At 38.7% G+C, this 27,472-nt stretch overlaps 1 protein-coding gene across 1 annotated transcript in view; it reads left to right on the forward strand.

The window, feature by feature from the left end:
• LOC148423162 (integrin beta-5-like) overlaps positions 1 to 27,472 on the forward strand; it is a 47,318-nt gene that overhangs the window by 4,327 nt on the left and 15,519 nt on the right. Inside the window, exons 4-11 of the mRNA XM_088415038.1 lie at positions 186 to 435; positions 2,063 to 2,231; positions 4,177 to 4,338; positions 8,013 to 8,108; positions 8,204 to 8,293; positions 12,639 to 12,773; positions 17,922 to 18,096; positions 18,857 to 19,111. Coding sequence (XP_088271164.1) covers positions 186 to 435; positions 2,063 to 2,231; positions 4,177 to 4,338; positions 8,013 to 8,108; positions 8,204 to 8,293; positions 12,639 to 12,773; positions 17,922 to 18,096; positions 18,857 to 19,111 — 1,332 coding nt within the window. The remainder of the gene's footprint in view (positions 1 to 185; positions 436 to 2,062; positions 2,232 to 4,176; positions 4,339 to 8,012; positions 8,109 to 8,203; positions 8,294 to 12,638; positions 12,774 to 17,921; positions 18,097 to 18,856; positions 19,112 to 27,472) is intronic.

Here is a 27,472-nt window from a genome sequence, read left to right on the forward strand (position 1 = left end):
TAGACCCTTTTGGCAAACAATTGAAAATCCATTTACAATGAATGATGAATGATTGTTTTTTTGTTTCTTTGTTTGGGGGGGGGGTATGCTGAATCCAGTTGGGTTAATTTTAACCCGCAAAATAGCTCAAATAGACAGTTAAAGGGTTAACTTGCTTACTGATTGATTTCTTACTGGGTATGCAGGAGAGCAAACGTGGTTTGGGCTACAGGTGCGCCAGGTGGAGGATTACCCCGTAGACCTCTACTACCTGATGGACCTCTCGCTTTCCATGAAAGATGACCTGGACACCATCCGCAACTTGGGCACTAAACTGGCCCAGGAGATGGGCAAGCTCACCAGCAACTTCCGTCTAGGCTTTGGCTCCTTCGTGGATAAAAACATGTCACCCTTCTCCTACACAGCCCCCAAGTATCAGGAGAACCCGTGCAATGGGTAGGTAGTTTTGAAATTGAGGACTATATATGTATAAAAAAGAGGTTTTAAAAGCCCCGGAAAATAGCGTGTGGCCCAGTAATGCGTATGTGTGCGCATGAGGGGTATTTATTCGAGAGTCTGACATCACAGAAGGCGAAACTCGCGAAACGCCACTGATGTGTGTGTGTGTGTGTGTGTGTGTGTGTGTGTGTGTGTGTGTGTGTGTGTGTATATATATATATATATATATATATATATATATATATTTGACAATCTAGGCAATATTTTAGTCTCTTGAGTGTTTTTTATGCGTTTTCTTATCACACATCGAAAACATCTAAAAGCCTATCTATCTATCTATCTATCTATCTATCTATCTATCTATCTATCTATCTATCTATCTATCTATCTATCTATCTATCTATCTATCTATCTATCTATCTATCTATCTATCTATCTATCTATCTATCTATCTATCTATCTATCTATCTATCTATCTATCTATCTATCTATCTATCTATCTATCTATCTATCTATCTATCTAACTTTCCTATCTTCCTATCTATCTATCTATCTATCTAACTTTCCTATCTTCCTATCTTCCTATCTACCTACCTTCCTACCTACCTACCGCAATGCTGGCCAATTGGTTCTTCTTGCCATGATGTGAATTTTCACAGCTCTGCATGAGTTTTATGAGTTGAACTGACGTTTTAATAGTTGTCCTTTAGGGCTTTTGCCTGTGGATTACCCTTTACTTCTGCACAACACAAATGATGGCCCCAATCCCATTGAAATTACACAAGCATAAGTATTCATAACCTTTGTGCAATACTTTGCTCATGCCTATTTGTGAGGCTTAGGCTCGGGACATGTAGGATATGATGCCACAGGACGGGCACACCTATGTTTGGGCATTTTTGCCTGCTCTTTTTTTTTTTTTTTGCCACCCCTCTCAAGCTCCTACATGTTGGATGGGTAGAGTCACTATGCAGCCATTTTCACAGCTCTCCGGAGATGTTCAAATTGTCATTTGGGCCCTAGCCGGTTCACTCAAGGGCACTCACAAAAATGTTCGGAAGCCGCTCCTTTCATATCTTGGCTATGTGTTTTGAGTTGTACTGCTAAAAGATGAAAGGAGAGTATATAGTTTCACTCATGATAAATGGGAGCAAAATACAATCGTTAATTGTTTTGTCAGTGTATATAGGGTACCTTTGCACAGTGCTTTCTTAAAATGCATCAATAAATGCATCTGTGAACAATGGTTTTGTTGAAAATGGATAGCTTATGGACTCAAATCTAACCCCAGAATTTTCCTTTTCCCATCTTGATGAATTATGCATGGTTTGCTCTTCATATTTCATAATGCCCAGTGAATAAGGTCTTGTTTGCCAGCAGAGGACAGAGTATGGACTTCCGCCGTGTTTGTCTGCCCTGGAGCTGAAAGTGTGTGCAGCCAGTGCGCATCACTGGCCATGTAGGTTATATTGTGTACGCGTGTGTCTGCCATGCACAAAACAGTACAGTGAGATCTTTCAGTCGATAAATAAAAGTAATTTGACCATATGGTGATTAAAAAATAGAAGTGACACAGCATGACTCTATTTTCATTGCAATTCTGTTCTTGTTCATTTCCGCCTAGGTACAAGCTCTTTCCAAACTGTGTGCCGACATTTGGCTTTCGCCACATCTTGTCGCTGACGGACAAAGTGGACCGCTTCAATGAGGAGGTTCAGAAGCAAATGGTCTCACGCAACCGGGATGCGCCCGAGGGCGGATTTGACGCTATTCTGCAGGCGGCAGTTTGTAAGGTAAAAAGCAACCCAGCAGTGTCATTTCAGTCTATTGTTTTTGGTCATTTTAAGTCATCCGCTGATTTTATTTATTTATTTTTGTTAAATCAGTGTATTTTGTCATAGTGTAGGAAATTCCTACCCACCTTGGAGTTTAAAAGTTAAACAAATGAAGAAGAAATAGACTTATAAACTTATTATGCCTGTTGGCTCTGGTGACCAGCCATTTTGTTTTCACCAGGACTGTTCCAGTTATATTTCATCAGCCCCATTGTTTTATTCCACATTAACGAAGGACGTTTTTTTTTTTGTTTTTTTTTTGTTTTGTTTTTGTCTGAAAGCCAATTGCTTGGGCCCTGTTTATGCCAGTAACACAGTTGTCATAGTAAATCATATGATAAACCAATTAAAATGTTTAACTGTTGAATTCCTTCATGTTTACTTCCACACACATCACACCAGAATCAAACTACTTCCTGCTTCCATGTTCAAGAATCATGGGATATGGAGTCAGGCTACCATTTTGCTTTGTGTTTCTGGCGGCGGGTAACAATGTGAAGGAATTTTAACGATTAAATTCCTTCCAATTTACTTTCACGTAAACGTTTGTACCATACCAGAATATAAACGACTTCTTGCTTCTGTGTCTAAGAATAATGCGATATTTAATGAGAGCGTCAGTGTGCTGCGTGTTTCAGGCGGCATGTTTCCAGTGTTGCAATGTAGAACCTGAAGAGCGTATTTTTGTAGGGTTATTTTAAGGAGAAGCGAAAGGAAGCAAGTTCTGTATTCGCTTACATTTGGCATTTGACTTGAGGTTCATTCACTGATCTTTCATTTAGTAGGACATCTCATATGTCTACTATAGAAATACTTCCATTTCAAGTTCAATGCACCATACAACAATGACTGGTTTTGTGAGGATATTGGAGGCGATACATGGAAACTTTTTATATTTACGCTTCAAAATCAAATCACTTGCATGTTCATTGAAGTTGCAGAGGCCAGGGCATACAAATTTTACTGTGTGCATTGATTTGGTTAGCACTGTTGAACTCTCACCACAGATAGCATTTAGCTAAAGTGATCATACAATCATCGGTCATCAAATTGACTTGCAATTTGTTCTGAGTATTTCCTGGTAAGAATTTTTTGTTGATTTGCTTTAAACGGACATTGAAGTGTCATTTTAATTTTTAAAGGTTACCTGAGAGTTCTTTTCTATTGGTGGCCCCCACAATTTGGAGAAGTTATCCTTTGCATAAGTGTGTTGCTCATGCAATGTCACATTATAGTGTCTTATAATGTGTGTTTCAGTTGTTGCGAGACAATAAATTGTTAATACAATGTGGCAGCTCAAACTTCATTGACATGTTGTGAATCTAATGATAAACCCCATGACAAGCATTTGGCCTATTTGCTTTTTAATTAAAAGCATCATGGAGGAGGCGGGACAGGAAGTGCATTCTGTTGCAGCTGTCTTCCAGAGACGGGTCAATCCTTGTTCACCCTCCTCCCTGTCTGTTCCCCACTACACAAGATGCACAGGGACTTCCCCCAAGTAGCCGCTGCCTTGTAATTACAAAAAGCCTCAGCTAAAGGCCTCCCACAAGGCCTGATTCATCTCATCACAAGTCAAAGCAACATTAAGAATGTCTTTTATTTTAAACTTTCATGCATCTTCAAGAAAACCACAAGTATTAAATGCATTACTCCGTGACAATTCCAGGTCCTCTCCTATTGTAAATTGTAAATGGACTTTGCACTTTGAATCTTGAATCTTATATGGAGCTTTTCTGCCCACCTCCAACCAACCACCAGAGGCAAGGTGGGGAAATGTTTTGCCCGAGGACACGACATGTGAACCTTCGGTTCCTGGATGACCCGCTCTAAAAGTAAAATAAAATATATTTGCTCATTTTGCTATTTTGCGTAAACGTGTGTTACTACCCACTGTGTGCAGGAGGAAATTGGCTGGAGGAAAGAGGCATACCACTTGCTAGTGTTCGCCACTGACGATGTGCCTCACTTGGCCCTGGATGGCCGTCTCGGTGGCATCGTACAGCCTCATGACGGCCGCTGTCACCTTGATGACAACAACGAGTACAGTGCCTCCACTCGCTTGGTAAAAAGATTGAGTCTTCATTCATAATTGGATATGCATGCTTTTTGTTGTGCAATAATTAGTTTCTTTATTTTCCCTCCCCATCTTGGGTTATTTATGTGCAGCTTCCTGTGTGCACTTTTTGTAGATTTGGTAACCCTGATGAAAAACAAATCCGAGCTTTATAAGGGAGCAAATGTCAATAAGTAAATATGTAAATAAATCATACCTGTCAAATAGAGTGGCTCATTAAATAATCATGTATTAAAGCTATTGAGGCAAAAAGTTCACGCCTTGGCTATAACCAGAATAGAAAGTTCTGCTTCACCTCCACTGCTTTGCTGGCTAAAGAGGGACAATATGATGCAATCTAGCTCCAGCCACGCCATGGCACAAAAACTTTGATCTGCTCAGTGCAACTGACATAGAAACAGAAGTTGAGGGCATTCAGGGCATTTTCTAATCTAGACAGATTAAATTCAAGGTAGCCAAATTCACATTCCTAGTAAGAAATTGTCTTATCAAACCGAGATGAACCCAGAGCTTCTATAGTCAACTGCAATGTGAAAAATCTAATTTGATGTTTACATCATTTATGTTTGTCAAATATCTCCAGGTTAATTATTTATTGTGCTAGCTAGACTGTATTCTTTCAAACCAATGACTTCCTTAGTATTTTGTTCTTACAAACTTGATTGTAGTGAGTTAGTGTATTCCCATTTTGTTCCTATCAAAGAAGATGAGATGTGTTAACTTCAGCATGAAGGAGGAGTGCCAGTATGGTCTATTTTTATTCAACTTCACATGTAAATATAACCCCTGCGAACACTTACTTTTGGAATTAATTGCAGAGGGGAGAACTGACACACTTGTGCATGTCGCAGTGGCCACCCCTGAACTAAACCACAAAATGAAGTGTTGACATGTAAATGCACACTTTAAAAGTAATGCATTATTCAAGTCTTGATGATGGCAGGAGACAATTGGAGACTACTTGGCAAGAACTACTCATCCAGTGCTGCAAAGACTTGACTGGTGCTTTTGCTCTCCTATCATCTTCTACCACCTTGAGAAAGTTGGTTTAAATTAGTGTTTTTATTGTGTTAGTATTATATTTAATTATTCTCATAGTTAGTAATTAGTGGGTGTGTTTATTTGCTAAGATGATTAAAAAAACAAACTCACAGGCCGTCTTTCATACAGACAAAATGATCTATCATGTGGACGACCCTGTGTGCCTCTTTTTTTTTTTTAATTGTCCTTTCATTCTAGAACATCAGAAGACTGCTTACCAAATGATGTTTATCAGCATTAGGTACTATCTAGACGATTCCAAGTAGCCCAGCGTTTAACTGTGGTAACTTAGATTGAAGCCAAGGATAGATAAACGTGATGAGGATTCTCTGTGAAAAACACTGCTTCTTGTTTTTTGGGCGAGAGTCATCTCGTTGGTATTTGATGATTGAATCCTGCAAGCATGTTGATCCTCATCCCATTTTAAACTTACTGAAATCTAAACACTCAAATGTGTCCCATCAAAACAAGCCTGCAATGTGAACTGCAGTCTTTAAACTCTTTTGTATTGGTGTTGGAAATGAGAGAAGCTCTTTTCAGACTCCATAAAAGCAGGACTGTTGTTTACCCTTTTTCATGTCACTCTTTGGTATCCAGGGCATTAGACAGAGAAAAAATTGGACTCCTTGGCATCCTAACTTCTTAATGGGTTTAAGAAAAAGAAGATGGGCACTCAGCCTTTCCAGGGGTGAGAGAAGAAGCTCCTAGTGACTCTCAATATCTGCACACCAAAATGTTTAATACTTGCTCAAGTCCAATTTTTGGTCACTGATCTAAGTAAATTGTTCTACGTTTCAGGGCCAATGTTTAATAATATTGAGGAAAAAAAGTTATTTGCGCTTAAAGAAAAAGGATGTACTGTAATTCCCCAAATATAATACACGCCTGTGTATAAGATCCTTAATTTTGCAGTCAAATTCTAGTATCTTCTATGTAACCGTGTATAAGACACACCAACACTTTGGCAACAATGTAAAAACTATAGCAAAATAGAATCTCATCTCCCTAAGTCTTCATTGTTTCTTGTGCTCATATCCGTAAGTTATATTTTTTTGGTGTGTTAAGTATCGATCAGATTTCCCACTGTGAGCGATCAGTGCACGCCTCGCTACTGTAACGTTACATGTGCTCTACGCTGTTGTTTTACCTTTCTCTCATGATGCGAGTTCATTTTAAGCTGTACAGCATTGGTGTTTTATCAAGTTTATTATTGTGTGTTTATGTGAAAAGGCTGCGATTAATAAATGAGGCAAATGCATTACCTTTCCGTGTTCCCTAACCCGAGCGCTCGGCTGCTTACCTTGCCACTCTTCGTCGAATCAGCTAGAGGCATCATAAGTTTACATAATCCTCTCCGTTTTAGTAATATTTCTGTGCGTGAACAAGGATTGACTCAGACGGTGGTTCGCCCTGCTCGCTTCTTTTATTGAAAATAATGCTGTAACAACCACAGCTAACACAAGCTGCTGTTAGCTGAAACAGGCACTTGATCATTCACCCTTGACTGGTGTCGAATTCAAATAAATAAATAAATAAATAACATTTTTTGGTTTCCGTTTATAGGATGCACCCATACTTTTGGCTTTCATTTTTGGAAAAAAAAAGTGTGTTTTATATTTGGGGAATAACGGTACCCTGTTTAAGATGATCTATCATATGATAGCTTTGGAGAAAATATAGTACATCATTCTAACAAATATGTTTTTGACACAGGCCTTTTGACGCAGTGAGTGACCTATGGCCATCAGATATAGAGCGGAAATAGCTGCGGCGGAAAAACGATTGACAACTTCCTGAATGTTAGGGCCCGATATGATCAAAAGTCAGAACCAACACTCTGATGCAGAGCACATCAAGTACAAATACTCTTCCACAAGTTAGCAGTCTTGTGGAATTGCTATCTGTATAAATGTCTTTATGATTACCACATTTAGGTTTCTGTAATGTCAATATATCTATGAAGGCAATATTGAGTAAAAAAGATATCCAACAATTAAAAAAAAAATGGTATATGTGTGTGTGTGTGTGTGTGTGTGTGTGTGTGTGTGTGTGTGTGTGTGTGTGTGTGTGTATATATATATATACATATATATATATATATATATATATAATATAAAAAAAAAAAAAAAATGAACAAGTGAAATCAGTGAGTCTCAGAGCTCTGACTATAAAGGCACTAATGCAGGAGTGTCCAATCTCAGTCCTTGAGGGCCATTATTCCGCATGTTTTCCAGGTTTCTTCCCCGACACACCTTATTCAAATGATCAGCTCATTGGGAAGCTTAGCAGAAGCCCGATAACAACCCTGATCATATGAATCAGCTGTGGAGGGAAAAGAAAGCTGTAAAACATGCAGGATACATGAGAACTGGTTTTAGAGACACCTGCACTAACACAAAATTCAAGCCACCGGACGGCTTTTAGACAGCCTGCCTTTATTGCTTTTCTGCTCTTTTAAGGCTCTAATAAGGAAAACAACTGATCTAATTCTTCTCAAACCTTTGTAGATAGAACGTGAACTCGGCAGTAAACTTCTATTTTTTGTAAATTTTGAATACAGCATTAACGTCAGTTAGCCTAGCATCCTGTTAGTGGCTTGATGTTTCTCTCTCTCCATCCAGGATTATCCCTCGCTGGCGCTTCTGGGTGAGAAACTGGCAGAAAACAATATTTTCCTCATATTTGCTGTCACTAAGCGGTTGTATGTGATTTACAAGGTATTTTACCTTCTCTCTCTTTTTTTTTTTTTCCTATTTCGCTTGTTTTCTAATGCTGCAAATTTCCTTTTCTTGTATTTCCATGTCCTCAAAAGAATTTCACGGCACTCATCCCGGGAACTACCGTGGAGATCCTTGATCAGGACTCAAAGAACGTCATCCAGCTCATCATTGCAGCCTACAATGTGAGTTAGCAGCTTCCTGTTTTGGCTTTACAAAATAAAGGCAGAAAGGTTTTGGATGAGTCATAAACTTTTTTTTTTTTTTTTTTTTTAAATATGCTTTAGTCAACTCTTTTCACCATCTGTCAACAATAAAGACAGTTGCTCACTTTCAGCGTTGCCAATGTGAGGATTTCCTCATCATAAAGATGACACTTTACCAGCTGAAGCACTGTGCTGTGAAGCGCATTAGTGATGTAGCAAATCACTCACCCATTACCATTGGTTCAGTCATGTTGTATCATGGAGCTTTGTCTTGGAATTAGATCATTTTAAGTAAATGGAGGAAGAAAAAAAACACCGGAGGGACACATACAATATATTTTGTGACAGTCCATTCATTTGGAATATTTATTTAGATCATTATTCCTCTATACTGTTTCTAATATTTTGGCTGTCTTGTGCCTTACGTGTTTTTGTCGTGTGGGTGTTTTGAATTCCCTCCCTGCCTCAGCCGAAGGTTGTTTTTGTGTCTTTGGGCGGTAGAATGGGACAGGCGGGGTGTGTGTTACTGGAGCTTAAAGGAAGCGCTTTTGACTCATGGCCTTATTAACATTCCAGCTGCCAAAGTGCATCCCTTGCACTGCGACGGCCAAATGTGTTGCGACTGCAGGAAGTTGTTGTGTAACCGCTTGATTTATCTCCGAGGCCGACGGCAGCTCAAAGCTACTGCTGGCTGTGAGCGTGTGAAGGGTCAACTGAGTCCATGGAGGAGGGCATGTACACTTATGATGATGGCGAACACTGCGAAAGATTAGATTTGTTGTTTTAACAATGTCATGATGACCTTATGTATTTACGCAAAAAGTAGTTCTGCACGATTTTGGCCAAAAAATTAATCACGATTATTTTGGACAATATTGCCATCACGATTATTATTCGCGATTATTCATCATATTTGCTCAAACACTTTTTTTAAACGAGCAGTATATATAAAAATAGCTTCAAGATTTGATACTGAAAAATAATAATAAACTAAAATAAATAGTAAATAATAATTATGGCAAAAACTTTGCACACAGGGCAACACAGCTAACTTAGTTGCTGAGTGCAAACCAAAGAAAAATATGAAGCTTACATAGAACCAAGCACATGCTCCAACCGACCTGTAACAACACCTCCAACAGCCTTAAAAATAACTAATAGTACAAAAGTACCAAAATCACTCGGTGAGTATTGACTTAGCAGTCAAAATGTTATTTTTGGTCATTTCAAACCCAATTTTTCCCAATTTTTGCCAATCACTCTCACAGTGGTGCTGATGATAGGCTGCTCAAAGTACCAGAATCACTCAAAGTGAATATGGAGGGATTGGATTTTTCAAAATGGGTTTCAATTGACAGCTAGTGCGGTATATTAGGGGCTGAGAAAAGCAGAGGATTTTAGCATGCAAACATGTGGGGAAACATTGTCTTGGGTGAGGCCATTACATTATGCCTCGAAATATCTTTGCTGCCTGTGCAAGGTCTCGGGGAGCTGGAGCTTATCCCAGCTGTGGCAGACTACACAATGGAGTAGTCGGCACTCAATCACAGCCACAGGGCATATTATAGTATAAAGTCATGCAACTGTTCACGCTCACATTTACTAAATAGGTATTGAACCCATGTTGTTTGCCTCAAAGTAGGGCTGCATGATTATGTCCAAAATAATAATCACGATTATTTTGGTCAATATTGAAATCATGTTTTGTCAAACGTCTATTTATTGCACTTTTTTTAAACAACTGGTATATAAACAAGGCTTCAAGGCTTTATACTTAATAAATAATAATAATAAACTAAAATAGAAGTAAATAATAATTAAAACAAATTCACACTTAGACATGGCAAAAACTTGGCACACAGGGCAACACAGCTACTGCAACTTACTTGCTGAGTGCAAACCATTGAAAAAAATTAAGCCTACCTAAAAACAAGTACATACTACAACAACAGGCCTTTAACAACACCTACAGTACAACAGCCTTATCTTTTTTTTTTTTTTTTGCAAGAAAAAAACCCCACTACAGAAGTACCAGAATCACTAGAAGCGAGTATGGTCTTAGCAGTCAAAGTGTAATTGTCAGTCATTTCAAACTGAATTTATTCAAATTTTTTGCCAATCGGATTTTTCAAAATGGGTCTCAATTAACAGCTACAACGGTATGCAGTATTAGGGGGTGAGAAAAGCAGGGGCTTTTGTCATGCAAACATGTGGGAAACATTGCCATCGAAAGGCTTTTAAGGAGGAACTGAAACCTGAAATTTTGGGAGCGCGCCTATGAAGCCAACTGCAGCGTCGTCATCGCGTCCCACTCTTGACGCGTGAACGATCAGCGCGTAAAGAAGACACGGAATCTCGCCGGCATATGTTTTACAGCACTTTATACTCGGTGCAGCTTTGCCCCGTGGTCAGCCGATTCTCTCATACTCCCATACTGGTAACAGTAAATGGACTCTAAAGCATGCAAACAACACTACTCTATGACAGAGGTAGAAAATCCTAGTAGATTCAAACAATCAAAATTCTTCCAAGCTTTATTTTAACAGACGCCTCATCTCTCCCCAGTATGCGTGCTCGCCAGTTGTTTACGATATTTAGGTCACAGTAGTCCTTTTCAGGCGAACCATGAAGGTGTTTGTACCGACGAACTTCCATAAGCAATAGTTCGACTGTCATGTTTTCTGCCCGGTGCTTCCATGCTGTAAAGAAATTCCGGTAGGTACGCCTTGCGGAAAATCTGGCCCATGCGAAGGGGCGTGGTTGCCGAAACTACGTCATTTTGAAACATGGAGTATGCTTGTCAGTGGCAGTAAATGAGTTAAATGAACTCAAAGTAAATAACATTTATTAGGTTGCATAGCCGTACTTGCAATAAATGCATCTTGCCTGCAAACTATTGACTTAACCAGACTGTTAGATTCTTCATTTAAAATGCTTTTTTTCTGTTTTGGTTTTGTTTCCCGGGGAGTCCCCTCCTTCAGTCTCCTCTTCAAAAAGTAAAATACATACTCTATTGAGTTAAGAATTGATGATTGACTTGGCGAGTTTAACACCCTTCCCTTTTTCATCCAGATTAATCCTTTGTTGTGCTAGCAGTATGTTTTAGGTCAGGGGTCACCAACCTCTTTGAAACCGAGAGCTACTTCTTTGGTACAGAGTAATACAAAGGGCTACCAGTTTATTTGAAGACACCGATCATGTTAATGATTTTTCACAATAATTAAGGAACAGCTGTTGTAAATATGTAAATCAAGTGTAATGTAATGTAAATGTAATACATGTATAATTGTTTGTAAAATTCATAGAAAGTCACCAATGTTCTATCACTTGTGAGCTATTTGCAAAACAGGCCTGCGGGCTTCTCATCTGATCTTTAGGGACTACCTGGTGACTAAGGGCACCGTGATGGTGACCCCTCTTTTAGGGTATTGTTGCAATTTGTAGATTTTCCTGATTAGTTAGAATATATGTTGTGTAAATGGCCAGGGAAAAATTGGTTTTGTAGACTTTAGAATTCATTCTGCTGCTACCTTCATGGGTTATATCATCGATGACATTACTTATATTTCTTCGGCACATCCACAATAGCTTTTGGATTGTTATAAGTCTGCCAGTTTACTAAAAAAAAAAAAAAAACATTGCCCAATAAACGACCGATTATTTATGATTTTTTCTTTTTTTTTATGAATGGAAAATCAGTACTCGTAGTTCCCTCCCAATGCATTTGATTGGCCCGGTGATCGGGCCGTAGTTTTCACTTACAGAGGAGAAATTCCAGTATTACGTTACAGATAAAATAAAACGTTCTAGATTGATTTTATGATGTCCATGTAAAAACAAAGGCATAAAAGACTGAAATAATCACAATGGGAGAAATCTGTTTCAGGGATACGTTTATTTGAGCGACTGACTAAATGTGGCTGGTGTTTCTTCTATGTGAATACAACCAGAGGTACTGGTCAAATTCACTATTAAGTTTGATACCTCTGTGAAGCTGTGTGGTCTTTTTCTACAGTATGTAAAGTTTTACTGTGTCAACATGACTTATGTCATTAAAACAACAAAGCCAGCGATGGAATACTTTTACAATTGATTTACAGTCTGCTATGGGAAATGGGATGAAATGTGTTATAAAGATCCAGATGTGACTGTAGCTTTAACACAGTCACAACCTGCCTCCCTGTGCAGAGCCTGTGGTTTTCCCAAGTCCAAAAAAACTGATGAACTAGACTTAAACTTTAGCCCTGTTTGCACCCCCCCTACCTTCAAGTTATTTAAAAAGCAGTAAAACTTGAATTTACAAATCTGTTTTTCACTCTTACAGAACATCCGCTCCAAAGTGGAGCTGACAGTGTGGGACCAACCCGAGGACCTCAGCCTGTCTTTCACCGCTACTTGCCAGGATGGTGAGCCGCTACCCGGCCTCAGGAAGTGTGCAGACTTAAAAATAGGTGATACGGTGAGTCCATGTTAACACGCTCATCTTCACTCATCTGCCACAAAGGGCAAGTGAGCTGCTATGTAATTTCTTTGGCTTGTACAATGGAAACTCAAAAGTCTTTTTGAGCCAAATTTCACCAGCATATTCTGAAAAAAATTCTATAAATCACTTCAGAATCCATAATTTGGAAGTAGATTCATGTAAATGTCATTGCTTAAAGGCAAGTAGAGAAATAAAATCAAAGAGGTCATATTCTTAAACTTCTTAACGCACATATTTCATCTATCCATCGATTTTTCTATAGCCGCTTATCCTCACAAGGGTCGCAGGCTTGCTGGTTTCTATGCCAGCTGACTTCGGGCAGTAGTTGGGGGACACCTTCAACTAGTTATAAGGCGCATAACTATATAAGGCGCACCTAATTATAAGGCGCGCCATCAGCTTTTTAAAAAAAAAAAAGAAGGCTTTTAGGTGCGCCTTATAGTGCGGACAATACGGAACTTAAGCTACTTGTTGTCCTAGCTGAAAGAGAAAGTGAAAGAAAATATAGTAAATATATAACAAGGCATTCCTACACCAACACTGGGTGACTTTTGCTCCCTCTTTAACCCATTTCCTATCTGGTGAAATCAAGCCCATGATGCTCACTTTATAAGGAACTGATTTATTCTCCCAACCTTGCTTTCTGTTCCTTATACTTGAATTGGTCAAGAATTGGGAAGTATTCATTCATTCAGATTATTTAGCAAATAGGTTTGTGTGTTTTTTATGCACCTGTCAACAGTAGTCAATGGTTTTCACAAAGTAATGAAAGTAAATAATGTATGCCTTAGTGAAAGTAGGGCTTTTGCACGTGTAATTTCAAGAACTTAACGTGTGTTACTTGGAATTGATGGATTACCATTCGGTGTTCTCGAATCAGTGCACTCTTAATTGAATCAGCAGGAGACATAATAACTTTTGTTTCTCAGTTTTAGTCATATTTGTGTGTGAACAAAGATGGTCTTGAATGTTGGTTGAGTATGCCCGCTTCTTTTATTGACAATAATGCTGTAACAACCTCAACTAACATGAGCTGCTGTTAGCTGGAACAGGCAATTGATGCGAGAGGCCAACTGATGCTCGCTCGTCCCTTTACAGTAATTACTGTAAATCAGAATACAGATGATATAAAAATGCACAACTGTGCGTCAAAACTCGGCTTATGTGACAGACTGATCAATCTTCCTCGAATGGAGTCGGAAAAAAAAAACTTAGCATTTATAGGACGCACCCATGCTTTTGGCCTTCATTTTTGGGAAAAGGTGTTTGTACAATGTATAATTTGGGGAATTATGGTATTTATCTCCAAATAAAAAAAGAAATGTGACTACTGACAATGCCAATAGTGGTCCAGTTATATGAGCAAAATTCTTATTTCCTGCCTGATAGAAGAAAAGGGGCGGTTGGCTTCTTAATGATTTGGAGATTCCAACAATGAAGTTAACACAGTATATGCGTTAGCTGGTCAAAATATCAGCAAATTTGATAAAAATACAGAAAATATGTGTATGCTTTCCAGTAGACATGTTGTTGAATGTTGATAAGTGTCAATTTCAATATGTGTGTACTGTACAAATGGTGTCATTTTAATGTTTGCCTACATTTTAATGTCCTTTTCAAATAATATACGCACTCATACTTTAGCAGCTATTAAAACGCCAACTGGAATATTCTACAATGTAAGCAGCAACAGTGCTGATTATAAACAATGTTTCTACATTATTCATCATTGCCATGTTGCATATACAGTAATTAAAACAAAGAAAGTGGCTGGAAATGAAGCACAATGTAAGAAAAAAAAGGGTATAAATCAGAATGACAGCAAAAAACAAGAATGGGTTTATGCATGATAAATTGTTTTTTGCATCAGCTGTTCATGATAACTAGCTTGGGTAAGATGGCCAACTTTGAGTGAGCCCCGAATTTCAGTCTTTCTCTTGTGTGGTCCTCAAACTATCATGCTAATTGATGTGTTCTTTATTCCTTCCTTGTAGTGGACCATTCCATTTAAATGCATATTGAGATCTTGATGTATTGAAAATGTTTGGGAGCAGCTTTGTACAAGTTGGAGTCTGCTCTTTAAACCATGTGTCGTTCGCTTTTATTGGCTTTATTTTCCCTGGACTATGTTGGGTTGGCAACAAATAGGGGCTGGGGCCCCCGAGGGGGGTTTTGGGTGCCATTCTTCCAGAGTGGCACAAAGAAATGGAAGAGGGACACCCAAAAGATTCGAATTCACATCTCTTACACTGTTGCATGAAAGCAGTTTGGAGCATAGGAGCAAAGTCTTCATAGAGCGAGGGTGTAGCTTGCTCGCTTCATCTGTGCATTCCCGCCATGGAGTTGGATGCTGCATGTCAATGACCTCACACAAAAGTAGGTTGAGGGAGTAAAGGGACTGTCAAACAAAAAACACTTGGCAGAAAGAAGAATTCTTTCCAGGGCATGGGTAACTAAGCAAATGTTCTTCTCACAGTCACACTGAAAGAAACCACGCACACATTTTGGTGTTGTTTGTATAGCCATGACTATTTAGACAAATTTACTAGCTGGTCTTGTCCACAGAGCTTTATTTACAGTATTGCTTTCCTGTTTCTGCATTTTTGAAAACGGGGTTTTAAGATTTTTTTTGTTTTTGCTTATTTTTACATGTACTTGTATGGTGGAATGATGATGGATTGATGATGATTGTCTAAAATGTGATGCCCCATCTACGATTCAATATTCAACCAAACTATTCTTCAAGAATAAGGCTATCATTCCAAAATATAATTTCAAAATGTATCATGCATATTTGCATTTATATTTTTAGAGATGGTAATGCAGAGGGGAACTAATGATGCCAAAGAGGAAAAAAATGTAGCCATAACCATAAAACTATACTTTATAACAAAACAAATGTTTATTGACCAACTTTTCCACTACATATTGGTGCTAAGCATTGTTTTTTTTTGTTGCATTGCAATGTTTACAGTAATGTAAGATAATGTACCATGGTGAAACCTCAAATGTGGTGTGATACTTTTTCATTGGCTTTTTAATCTGCAATGTCACTTTGAACTGAGTGAAATGCTATACTTGTGCAATGATTAGTCTGAGATACGCATAATGACAATATATCGCAATTTTGAAAGTCAAGGTTATTTAAAACCGTCCAAATCTGATAAAACCAGTAAGTTTTTCTTTTCTTTTTTTTCCCCTCCCATTTTGTCTGCCATAACGGGCAATTTGCAGCCTGCAGTGCGAGCCTCCTCTCGATGTGACTCACAAGCCACTTCCTGGTTTGCCGTCTTCAGTACCACTGTCAGTTAGCTACTGCGGTGGCTAACATGTTTATGCTCCTTTTAGCGTTTTTTTGTGATTTCGCTCAAGGACAAACGCCCCTCGTTGACATGAAATCACAGAATAAACATTTTACTATTAATTAATACACATTGTAGTTGAAAGTTTTATTTGAAATAAACTACTATCACTCGACAGGAGTTAATTTTAAATCATTTTTCAAAATATTCAGCATTTATATTCATTTTTTTCTAATATTATTGTGCATGGTGAATGTTTGTTTTTGTAACGTGGGGAGGGGAATATAAAGTGCACTTAAAATACGAGCCCACCATCAAAGATACACCTACATAGGCTATAACTCAATTACTCGGGTAAGACCTATATGCATGAATTATCTATCTTACAGAATACATCAACTATAACTGATTTACAAATGCAATTTATTTCAATACAAAACGTCCATTATATGCAAATGAGTACTTATCAATACAAAACCTTTGCATATGCTTACATATACCAAAGGGAAATATTCGAAAAAAGGAAAAACACTGACGAGCTAAACATATACAAGGCAGCACTGTATAAAATGCTGAAGATAAGAACTAAAATTAGCTAGCATGTTATCCACAACCGCAAGTTGTTGGATCAACAAAAAAATTCATTTTTGGGCACATTATCGTATATGTCAACATTCTTACAAAAAAGTACAACTTACAGACAGACAGGCAAGATTTCACAGAGAGACAGAACAACGTGTTGCCAACAGGGACTGCCCTCAACTAAAGCCGCGCTGCCCTTCCTCACTACAAAATGTAAAACCAGCCAGGGGTGGCGCCAAAAAACAGAAGATGAAGCCAAACAAGCACCAATCTACTGTTAAAGGATAACCTAAATCAGTTCCAAAACATTATTTCGGGTGCAGCCCATGCGGCCTATTACCAGTTGAGCCACGGACCGGTGGTAGAGGACCTCTGCGTTAAAATATTATTTGTCAGATCCTTTAGAATTTACCGACTTTAGTCCACAGTTGTATTTTGTCAATGATGCGCAACCTGTTTGACTGTCTCCTACTACTACAACTCCTGCTACTACTACTACTTCCCGCGTGTTTCCCCTCTCTCAACTTTTGACAACCCCCTCGGTTGTCCTTGTGAAGCCGGGGCTTCCGCGGGATTCACATTTACACTAAATTTAATTGTGTGCCTTGCTCATTAGCTCATTATGGATAGAGAGGCTGCAAGGGGGAAGGAATTTCCTGTTGGCATTATGTGATGTAACCACTTCCTGGTGGCTCATTCTGGTGGCTCATTCTGGGGCCCATTCCACTACATACATAAAGTAAGGAGATTCAGGTGTAGAATATACACCCGCATCTCCTGTTAACAAGTTTAAACAGCTTCCAGGATGTAACTACTGTATCCACTTATTTCAAATTGGCTGATCTTCCTTCCTCTCAGCAGTCAGATTTGCACTTTATTGACTCACAGAACTTGCCGCGCCCACTGTTATAAACGACTCTTTAACAGAGGTTCATGCGTAGTTCACCGTGCGTGTGTGAAAGTACATGGCAGCCGTGTTTGCCTACAGGGAATACATTTGCTATCTTGCAACTACATCAACAATAGCTGGAATGTTCATTCACCAAACACCTTGTTAAAAAGTGTTTCACAGTGAAACAATAGCCAGTACAAAAATGAAATGAACCTGCTTATTTATGATTGACACTTAGAATATTTATCTGACACTTACAATAGCTCTTTATTAGTGTGTTTATTGTAGGGCTCCACTGCATAATAATGTATGCACTACATGAGAGGGTGTTCTTCTTTGTCCTTCAAGGTGTCATTCAACGTGAGTGTGGAGGCGAGGAGTTGTCCTCTTCGTGGCATTGAGCACAGTTTCACTATCAAGCCGGTGGGCTTTAAAGACCGTCTGCAAGTCGCCATCACGTACCAGTGTGAATGTGGCTGCACCCGTTCGGCCCAAATCAACAGCACCATCTGCAGCTCCATTGGTAATGCTTGTCTCTGTTCATTCGTTCATTACAAGAAAACCTGTCTGGAAAGATATCATCTTTTTGTTGTTGTTGTTTTTGTTGTTGTTGTTTTCAGGCCTATAAAATAATAATGACAACATATAGCATACCTGTTTGTTTGGATTAAAAAACAGTAAACACCTAAACCAGTCCAAAATATGTTTTACATTTTGGGGCATTTTGCATTGTTCCTATAAATAATTGATTTCTGAATTAAATTTTATTTCATTAAGCAGTCACGTAAAACATTGGCATCTGAATGCCGATTTCTTTCTTTCTTCTTCTTTCTAGCCTACTTCGAAAATTGTATCTGTATTCCGATTCGTTTATTTATGGCAAACACTTTATGATCTAAAATGTTATAAGCTCAACATCTTTTTTTCCAGTGTACGATGATGTATGGTATATTTTTGTACAAGCAAACATTTACCAAGTTCGGAATTAAAAAAAAATAAATGTAGAAAATTAAAACCATACCAAACAAATAAAAATCTCACAATCTTCTTTGTTTTTCCCTAAAGTAAACATGATTAGAAATCATAATCAAGTGCGCCAGTACTTACTTGTACTTCAAAATGGATTTGTGATCGAGTGCACTTTCGACATTGACATGACTGTGAATTTAAAGACACGGAAAAAAAAAAAAAATTCTTGTATCAGTTGACAATATACCGTATTTATTTTTTATTCCTATAAAGAGTTAATAAGAGTGAGTTGAAGACCATATTTGTCTTAACAGGCACATACAAGTGTGGAAGCTGCCAATGCGAGCCGGGCTACCTTGGTGCCCGCTGTGAGTGCCAGGAGGGGGAGGCAAGCAGCATACGCCAGGGCGCCTGCCGCGAGGCCGAGGGCAAGCAATTATGCAGCGGGCGCGGCGAGTGCAGCTGCAACCAGTGCCTGTGCTACGAATCGGAGTTCGGCAAAATCTATGGCAGCTTCTGCCAGTGCGACGACTTCTCGTGCGCTCGGCACAAAGGCATCCTGTGCTCAGGTAAAATCAAGGTCATACAGTGGAAACTTCACTTAAAGGTGAATATTTGTTGTGTGACCAAGGTAGATTCACTCACTTTACAAAGCAATTCTGCCTTTTTTGGTCCGTAATGTTAATTTATGATTTTTTTTTTTTCATCTACATTTGAAATGTCCTGTTTAGTTGGCAACCCTTGAGCATAAATGATACACTCTCAAAACGCTAGTGTTGCTTTAACATCCTTTCTGTTTCATGCTCTCAATTATTAGACATACTTACCTGCTCAGCACCCCACCCTCCAGCCTAAACGGTAGCACAACTGTCGAGTTCTTGTTTTGCTTTTCCTGATGTGCAGGAAACTCACATGAGCCGCTTGTATCTGGGATCTTGTACTTTTGGTCATGACCCACAGCTCATGATCATAGGTGAGAGTAGGAGCAAAGATCAACCACTCAATCAAGAGCTTCACCTTTTGGCTCATCTTCTTCTTGAAAACGACAGACCGATACAGTGGTTGTGGAAATAAAGAAATGTTCTCACCAAAGGGCAGAACTGACAAGACATGGAAACAGTCTTAGGTCTTAAAAGTGTGGAGTCTTAGCATATGCTGTAAGCAAGTGCCCCTCTTGGTATTGAAGTCATTTATTCGTGAAGGCAGCTTCTAACACTCTTATTTGTGTTCCACGAAGACTGACATGCTTGCTCCACTATGTTGTGTGCGCCAACGTTTATGTACAGGGGCCGACAAATTACTTCCACATATTCTCCTCTGTCCTTGCCATTTTGCTCGAGTTCTGCGACTGTTTGCAGAGACATGGAACAAGCTATCCATTTTCTCAACCACTTGTCCTTACAAAGGTTGTGGGCTTGCTAGTGCCTATCCCAGTTGTCTTTGGGCAGCAGGCAGGGTGCACCTTGAGCTGGTTGCCAGTCAATCGTTGGGCACATAGAGACAAACAACCATTCACACTCACAAACACACCTACGGGCAATTTGGCGTGTCCAATATACCTACCATGCATGTTTTTGGGTACCCGGAAGAAACCTGTACCACAACAACCGTACCTGTACCACTTACCGTAACTCTCCAAGTAAAAGACGCACCTGTGTATAAGACACACCCTTAATTTGGGGGTCAAATTCCGGTATTTTCTATATTGCGTGTTTGCAACAATGTTTGCAACACGTTGGCAACAATGTCAACACTAAATCAATCTCATTTTTTGTAAACTCTTCATATTTTCTTTTGTTCATATCCGTAAGTTATATATTTGTTGCGCGTTGTTTCAGTGCGTTGTTTCAGTTGCGTGTTTCAGATTTCCCACATTATGAGCGGTCAGTGAACCCCTCGCCACTGTAATATTGAATGTGTTCGTGTTATTTTTTCTTGTCCTTGCAACGTGGTTGGAGTTAAATTATCCTAAATACCTGAAGTTGAGCAGCATTCGTGTTTCACCAAGTTCATGGTTGTGAGCACATGCCAATAGACCTCAATTAATAAACGTGTCAAATGGATTACTTTTCAAGGTTCTCTTAACTGGTGCACTCTTAATTGAATCAGTTGGAGACATCATAACTTTTTCCTCTCAGTTTTAGTTAAATTTCTGTGTGTGAGAACAAGGATGGACACGGATGTTGGTTCAGTCTGCCCACTTTTTTTTTTTTTATGCTATAAAATCGTCAGCTAACACAAGCTGCTGTTAGCTACAACAGGCACTTGATGCCAAAATCCAACTGACACCCCCCTCCTCTAACTCATCCCATTATGGTAATTATTTTAGGTAAGAAAACGGTCAATGTAAAAATGCACATCTGTGTCGTGTTATGTGGCTGAGAAATCAATCTTTGAATGGTGTTGAACAAAAAAAAGAAATACAAAAATCCAATTATGAAGTTTCCGTTTATGGGACGCAGAAAAATGGGGAAAAAAGATGCATCTTATTTAGGGGGAATTACGGCATTTTTGGTGTTTTTGGCAGCAAGCCCGGTGAAAATACCGGCTTGATTATCATATTTGCTTTATGGAAAGATAGTTTTGACAAAAAGTTCTACAGCTAGGACTGATACAAACCCAAGCCACTAAAGGTGCGCTGTGACCGTCCGGGCGGGCACAATACCCACTTCTATTTATGTACACCCAGCATGTGTTTGGTGTAGTGTGTTGAAACCTGGCCCAACAGCGATGTTTGTTGCAGTCATTAAATGTTAACAGTCCAATACACTTCTGAACTCTTCCACTGGTTGCCCAATATGGTGCCTCAATGGGGTTCTAATTATAGCAAACAGTGCACACCTTCATCTCCCTTTGGTTCTTCTCTATCCGTGGTTTAGCGTCATCCGGTAAAAGTATTTGTTATAATTTTTTGTTTGTGTGTGTGTGTGTGTGTGTGTGTATTTTTATGAGTGTAAACCCCATATTGCAAGTTGTCCTTCCTGTTCCACCAGAATCCTTTGACCAACAAAATTACAGCTGATTGGTACTGCAGCACTCATCTTTTATTTGCAAATCCCAAAAATAGTTACGACAACATATTTACATCTCCTGTACATTTCTAATGCAAGTGTTTCCCAAAATATTTATTGCTTCATATTTTTATTGTGATGCAAACAATTGTGTTTTAAACGGGCATGTAGTGTACAGTCAGTAAGTGGGAACATATGTGATTTAAAAAAAAAAAAAAAAATGACCTCAACTGCTGTGTTCAGTTCATGAGAGAAATTCCTTGTTAAAAAATCAAAACCACCGGATGAGTCACACATTTTCCATCACTGGGTTGTTTCATTTGAAAATACTTTTTGTCACATTATTAAAATATTGTAGGATTGAGCGCACTACTTATTGAGACACCTACACAGTCGTCAGTATCTAATGTCTCATCTTGCCTGTATAGACCACAACGACTTTGAAGAAGGTTCCCTGAGTAGGCACTGTGAAAATTGCTTTGATTACAGCATGTTATACACTTTTGACAACTTCCACTGGTAAAAAAAAAAAAAAACTACTAGAATGACTTTGTCTACACATTTTTTGGCATTGCCACAAATGTGTGACATGATGAAAAAAAAAACAAGAACATTTTTATATGACTATCCTACTGGCACTATAGTATAACAGTTGGAAATTGTGTTCATGGTGCATTCACTCAACTGAATCTAGTCCCTGAGGTAAAACTGGTTCACTGTCTGCTGTTTTCTTATTAAGACATGACTGGACTTGACCCTGACAGACAAAATCCTCCAGTATGGGTGCTGGAAAAACTTAGTGCCGCACCCTTTTACTGCCCAGCAACAATAGCTAATAACTCTCATTCAAAATCTGGTTTGTTAAGCCAGATGAAGACCAAAAAAAAAAAAAAAAAAAAAACTGAATTGTTCGTTGAATGTGTATCCGAGGACAGGTGTGGATATTCCAAACACATGTGATGTATTGTTGCAGATACAAGTTGTTGGTTCTTTAGCCCGCAGGCATGGATGATTATCACTTTTACTTGCAAGGTGCTGATAGATGCATGCTTAGCCAGCAGTTGTCAGTACTATTAAATGATCAGGAGAGACATTTGGTAACCTTGAAAACATATCCCAAAAGGGATGCTGTGGTTTTGCTGTTTAAAACAAAAAGTCAGTAAAAAGTAAAAACACATGCTTAGAGTACTGGACAAAAACCCACACAGGTTCAGGGAGAACATGCAAACTCCAAACAGGAAATCCAGAGCCCAGAATCAAACCCACGGCTTTTATACTGTGAGTTGGATGTGCAAACCAGTCAACAATTGTGCCACCTAGATAAAAGAAAAATCATAATCCATTTCCCACCGAGGAAATACGGTATACAAATAGCTCTTCTCCTGGACTTCTTGGTCCAACTGTATGTCACACACTGGCATTTTCTGACAATAAATAAAACTAAAATGCATCTCAGAAATTAGTTTATCCAAATTAGGCAAGCTTAGTGAGTGTTAACAAATATGGCTTCACACTGACACTGGGCAGTCCAACACTGACGGACGCCCGTTTTGCGGAGGGACTGAATGACAAAAAACATTTTCAAAATGTTGTGCTAAGCCCGGCGCAACGATAGATTTCATCCATCAATTTCCTCAGTCATTGTAATCGTAACCCTGTCACCTGGTTGGATCTTCCAATTTCTGAGAAATGTTTTAAACTGCCATATACAGTACTCGAGACTGGAAGTATAAACAAAGTACAGTCGGTCCCCAGTTTACGGCATTAATCCTTTCTGTGGTTGGGATCGTAACGCGAATTCGCCGTATGGCGGGCAATCGAAACCTAAGTTAACGCATGTAAAACCCCAGGTAAAAACATCAAAATTGTACATATTCAAAATTGTTATCAAAATAGTATAGTAAGTCAAAGTCATAAAAAACCCCATCATAAATAAGAAATATAGAAAGGATTTATTTACCTTTATGTGATGAGCTTGTTATGGCCATATTCCTTAGTAAGGGTAGCCTAGACTAGGCTAGCTTAGCTCTCTTCATATTTCTTGATTATCTCCAGCTTCGTTTCCATACAAATCATCTTCTTACTTCTCTCTTTAACATCACTAGCAATCTTGGGACCCATGGCTAACCCATTCAAGTTTGAATTAAGCAGTAAAATGCACAATAAATACATTTTAAGCACTCAGACGCGATTCAGTCCGTAGCATGCCACCATTTTGACATGACGCCGAGACAAAACAACACAAATACAGACAACTCGTAGGATCATGACAGTTATTTTTGTCGTAAAGCGGAAAAAATACTGTAAAGAGGGGATGAATAACGTCACAATCCACATCTTAAGCTGATAAGAATGTAAGGCAGGGGTGTTGTATCCCGGGGGTCCACTCTATAAGTAAGCAGCAAGCATTCAGACAGGCACCAAGGATAACTGGCTGGACACTGAAGTATAGGTTTGCTGCAGTTACAATTTGAAGAAAAAGTGTTGTTAATGTGTTGCAGTGTGAAGCACTAGCAAGAATGACCTTCTCCTAGAACTGCACAATTACGTCCAAAATGAAAATCCCAATTATTTTGGTCAATATTGAAATCACAATTATTCGTCATGTTTGGTCAAATGCGTCTATTTGCCCTTTTTTTAAAAAAAACAAGCAGTATATAAACAAGGCTTCAAGGCCTGATACTTACAAATAACAAAAATAAACTAAGATAAAATAAATAACCATTAAAGCATTCACATGGCAAAAACCTGGCATACAGGGCAACACAGCCAAAGCTAACTTATTTACGGAGTGCAAACCCATGAAAAAAAATAAGCTTATGTAGAACCAAGCACATTATTACTTGTAAGCAATTTTTAAATCAATTAGCCGTCAAAATGTCATTTTTGGTCATTTCAAACCAAATTGATTCCATTTTTTTGCCAATGGAATTTTTCAAAATGGGTCTCAATTGATAGCTAGCACTGTACTGTATATATTAGGAATCAGGTGAGAAACTCGCCGCCATTTCACACTGGTAAATAATATTTTAGGGTGATTAAAAAGTAGAGGGTTTCGTCATGCAAACGTGGGAAACATTGCCATCTAAAAGCTTTTAAGGTGGAATTGAAAGCTGAAATCTCAGGAAGCCAACTTCAGCGTCTTCCAAGCTTTTTTTTTAGAAAGCTGCATCAAAATGCTCGAAATCGGCTGGACCTCTAGGGGTTGCATTTTCAGATAATGTTTGGCATTGAAGGAGTTAATGTGTTGTCTCCATCATATCACAAATACTGTATTATAAAAAGTATTCCAACTTTCCTCCATGGACAATTACTTCTCATTATCATAGTGCTGTAATGTTCACATGCAGGCTTTCTTTTTAGTAAACTATGCAAAACATCCATGACTTTTTTTTTTCCAAGTGTGATAAAAGTCTTTTTAGCAGTATGATGAGTAAGAGAAGAACCTATTCCTCTATTGGTTTTTGTGGTTGCTGACTGCCACAGTTTTCATGGTTGCTGACTGTCACTTTGTTGGCCCATTCCCATGTCGTCTCGATCCACTTGCATTGTGTGGGAGACCGCTAACATGCTGCATGTTACAATTATTATGAAAACGGATATTCCTTACAGTAGCTGCTTGGGTGCACCTTTTTATACTCGTCAGTCTTTTTCTCAACGACTAAATCAGCCATTCTCTCTGTGACCAAACTGTGGTCTCACCCACAGCCGCTTGTGTCTTAAGTTTGGTGGTTTTCACTTCTTGGCGCCGTTTTCTGAACACCATGGACCAACTGCGTACCACAGTGGATCATTCAGATCCAGTTTCCGCTCACAGTAAGACAATCTGTCTGAGGAAGTCCAACTGAAGACCAACATGACACAAGCCACAAACGCAAAGAACTGTAATGAGCCGTCACTTTGGAAACTGATCCACAAGCAATTTTCATTTGTAAAGTTTGAGTCAGTGGTTGAAATACACTATTCAGACTTTCCTCATGGATTACCTCTTGTGTAGTGTGCATCTTGTGAATTTATTTAGCACTGCGTTTTGGACACTGTCCATGGATTTTCAGCTCTTTTTATAGGTTTTATAAAGTACTTTGCCCTAAGAAGTCTTTTTTTTTCTTTTTCTTTCAAGGGAAGTCAAGTTAAAGATGTTCCATACAGTCTATGTGCCCCCCCCCACTACCACCACCAGTATCGATGTGGTAAAGAGGTTTGCAAAAAAAAAATACATGAGAATCAAGATTCTCGTTTAGTATGATTTCATAATAGATATGATTTTTTTTTTTTTTTTTTAAATTTCTAAAAAAATAAAACAGATCCACTTCTTGTCAGCTTCCATGAAACAACACTGGACGCACACCACCAAAGAAGAGCCAACAAACCTCACGTCATGTGCCGAAAAATGCATGAACGCCAATGCAATGGCCATAGTAGGCTTTAATTCTAAAGTTGGCCTTTGTCGTAGTGGCTGCTACCAACTAGCTTTACTACTAATCCCAACTCCATTTTTATTGCCATTACATCACATGTCTACCAGCATAAACACACCATTAAAAAAAAAAAAAAAATACAACAAAACAATCACATTCAATTGCTGATTAGGGACGGACGCTAAAAAACACTACTCCTTTACGTTGCCATTGTGCAATGTAGCACATGTCTCTGGCGTTAGTGCTAGCTGCTAACTATGTGAGGCATTTAAATGTTGTCAGACATTTCAGACAGGAAAAAAAGGTCCATTCAAGCATTTAAAAATAATAACTGCAAATATGTAAATGGCGGGGACTTTCTAGCAATATATTAAAGCTCGCATATCAAAAAGAATGATGGGGTGAAATTGGATATTTAACTTAATTACAAAGTGGTCCATCAAGTCACTTATGTTAATAATAACTAATCAAACAACAAGGCTTCCATTTTCCATTCTAGTGGTTATGTCAATTCATCAAAAATAAACAATAGAGTGGCAGTTGTGGTCTTCACAAGCACTTTGCTCACAATTCAAGACTAAATAAATGTTTAAAAAAATGACATTTTAAAGTCTTCATTAGTCAGTCTGTCTTGAAAAGCAGACGGGAAGATTGTGGCGATTCTTGGCACATCTATAGAATGAAACAAAAAACCTTGTCAAAAGTGATTTTGAATCTGAATTGAATCATGAATCATGGACAGTCAAAGATTTGTCGTCCCAATGGTATGATTGTTATGCATCCTAGCGGGCAGTCATTTTTTTACTTGCTGACTGAAAGTAAATCCCTGCGGCCCAAACACTGAAAGGAGCCTCCAAAGGTTTCTAATTCCTGATTTGAATTAAATCCTTTGAATGTGGCACTTAGGTTGACACACATTTTACACTTAGGCATATTTGCACCTGAAAGCACGGAAGGCAACCCGCTAAAAATATCCCGCCAGCTCATTTCCTTTTTGTTTAATCTCCAAATATTGACTCAAGCGTCTTTGAAAGTAGTGTCACAATCCAGCTTGTCTCCGGGCAAAAAAATATGACTGTGTATTAGAGGAATTGAAGCTGCACTTTATCTAGTGCTGAAATTGTTTACTGAGGGAAATACTTTTGGATCCCATAATTGTGCCTTCATGGAGCCAACCCAATGAGCACACAGTCCATCCTGTATTGTAAAAGTGCCATCAGGGTTTTTTAGTTGCATTACAAACTTTTGTGGAAAGGTTTGAGAGGGTAAAAAGAAATGTCACAGCTCCTGTCAGATGTGAGCAGCTTTCATTCATTTCAAAGTATTGCATATATTTGGTCACATTCTCAATTGTAGCTTTAGTCAAAGCATTCCAACAGCATAGTGAAAAAGTATTAGGAAAAAAGATAAGCAGGCTGAGAGGAAAAACACTCCTCAATTTTGCAACAGCTATGTTCAAGCTTCAAAGTTACTGTTTTGATGGCTGTTGTTCACTGGCAGA

This window comes from Hippichthys cyanospilos, chromosome 5, assembly GCF_059441005.1.
Source record: "Hippichthys cyanospilos isolate Australia breed blue-spotted pipefish chromosome 5, RoL_Hcya_1.0, whole genome shotgun sequence".
In the NCBI taxonomy this organism is placed as follows: domain Eukaryota; kingdom Metazoa; phylum Chordata; class Actinopteri; order Syngnathiformes; family Syngnathidae; genus Hippichthys; species Hippichthys cyanospilos.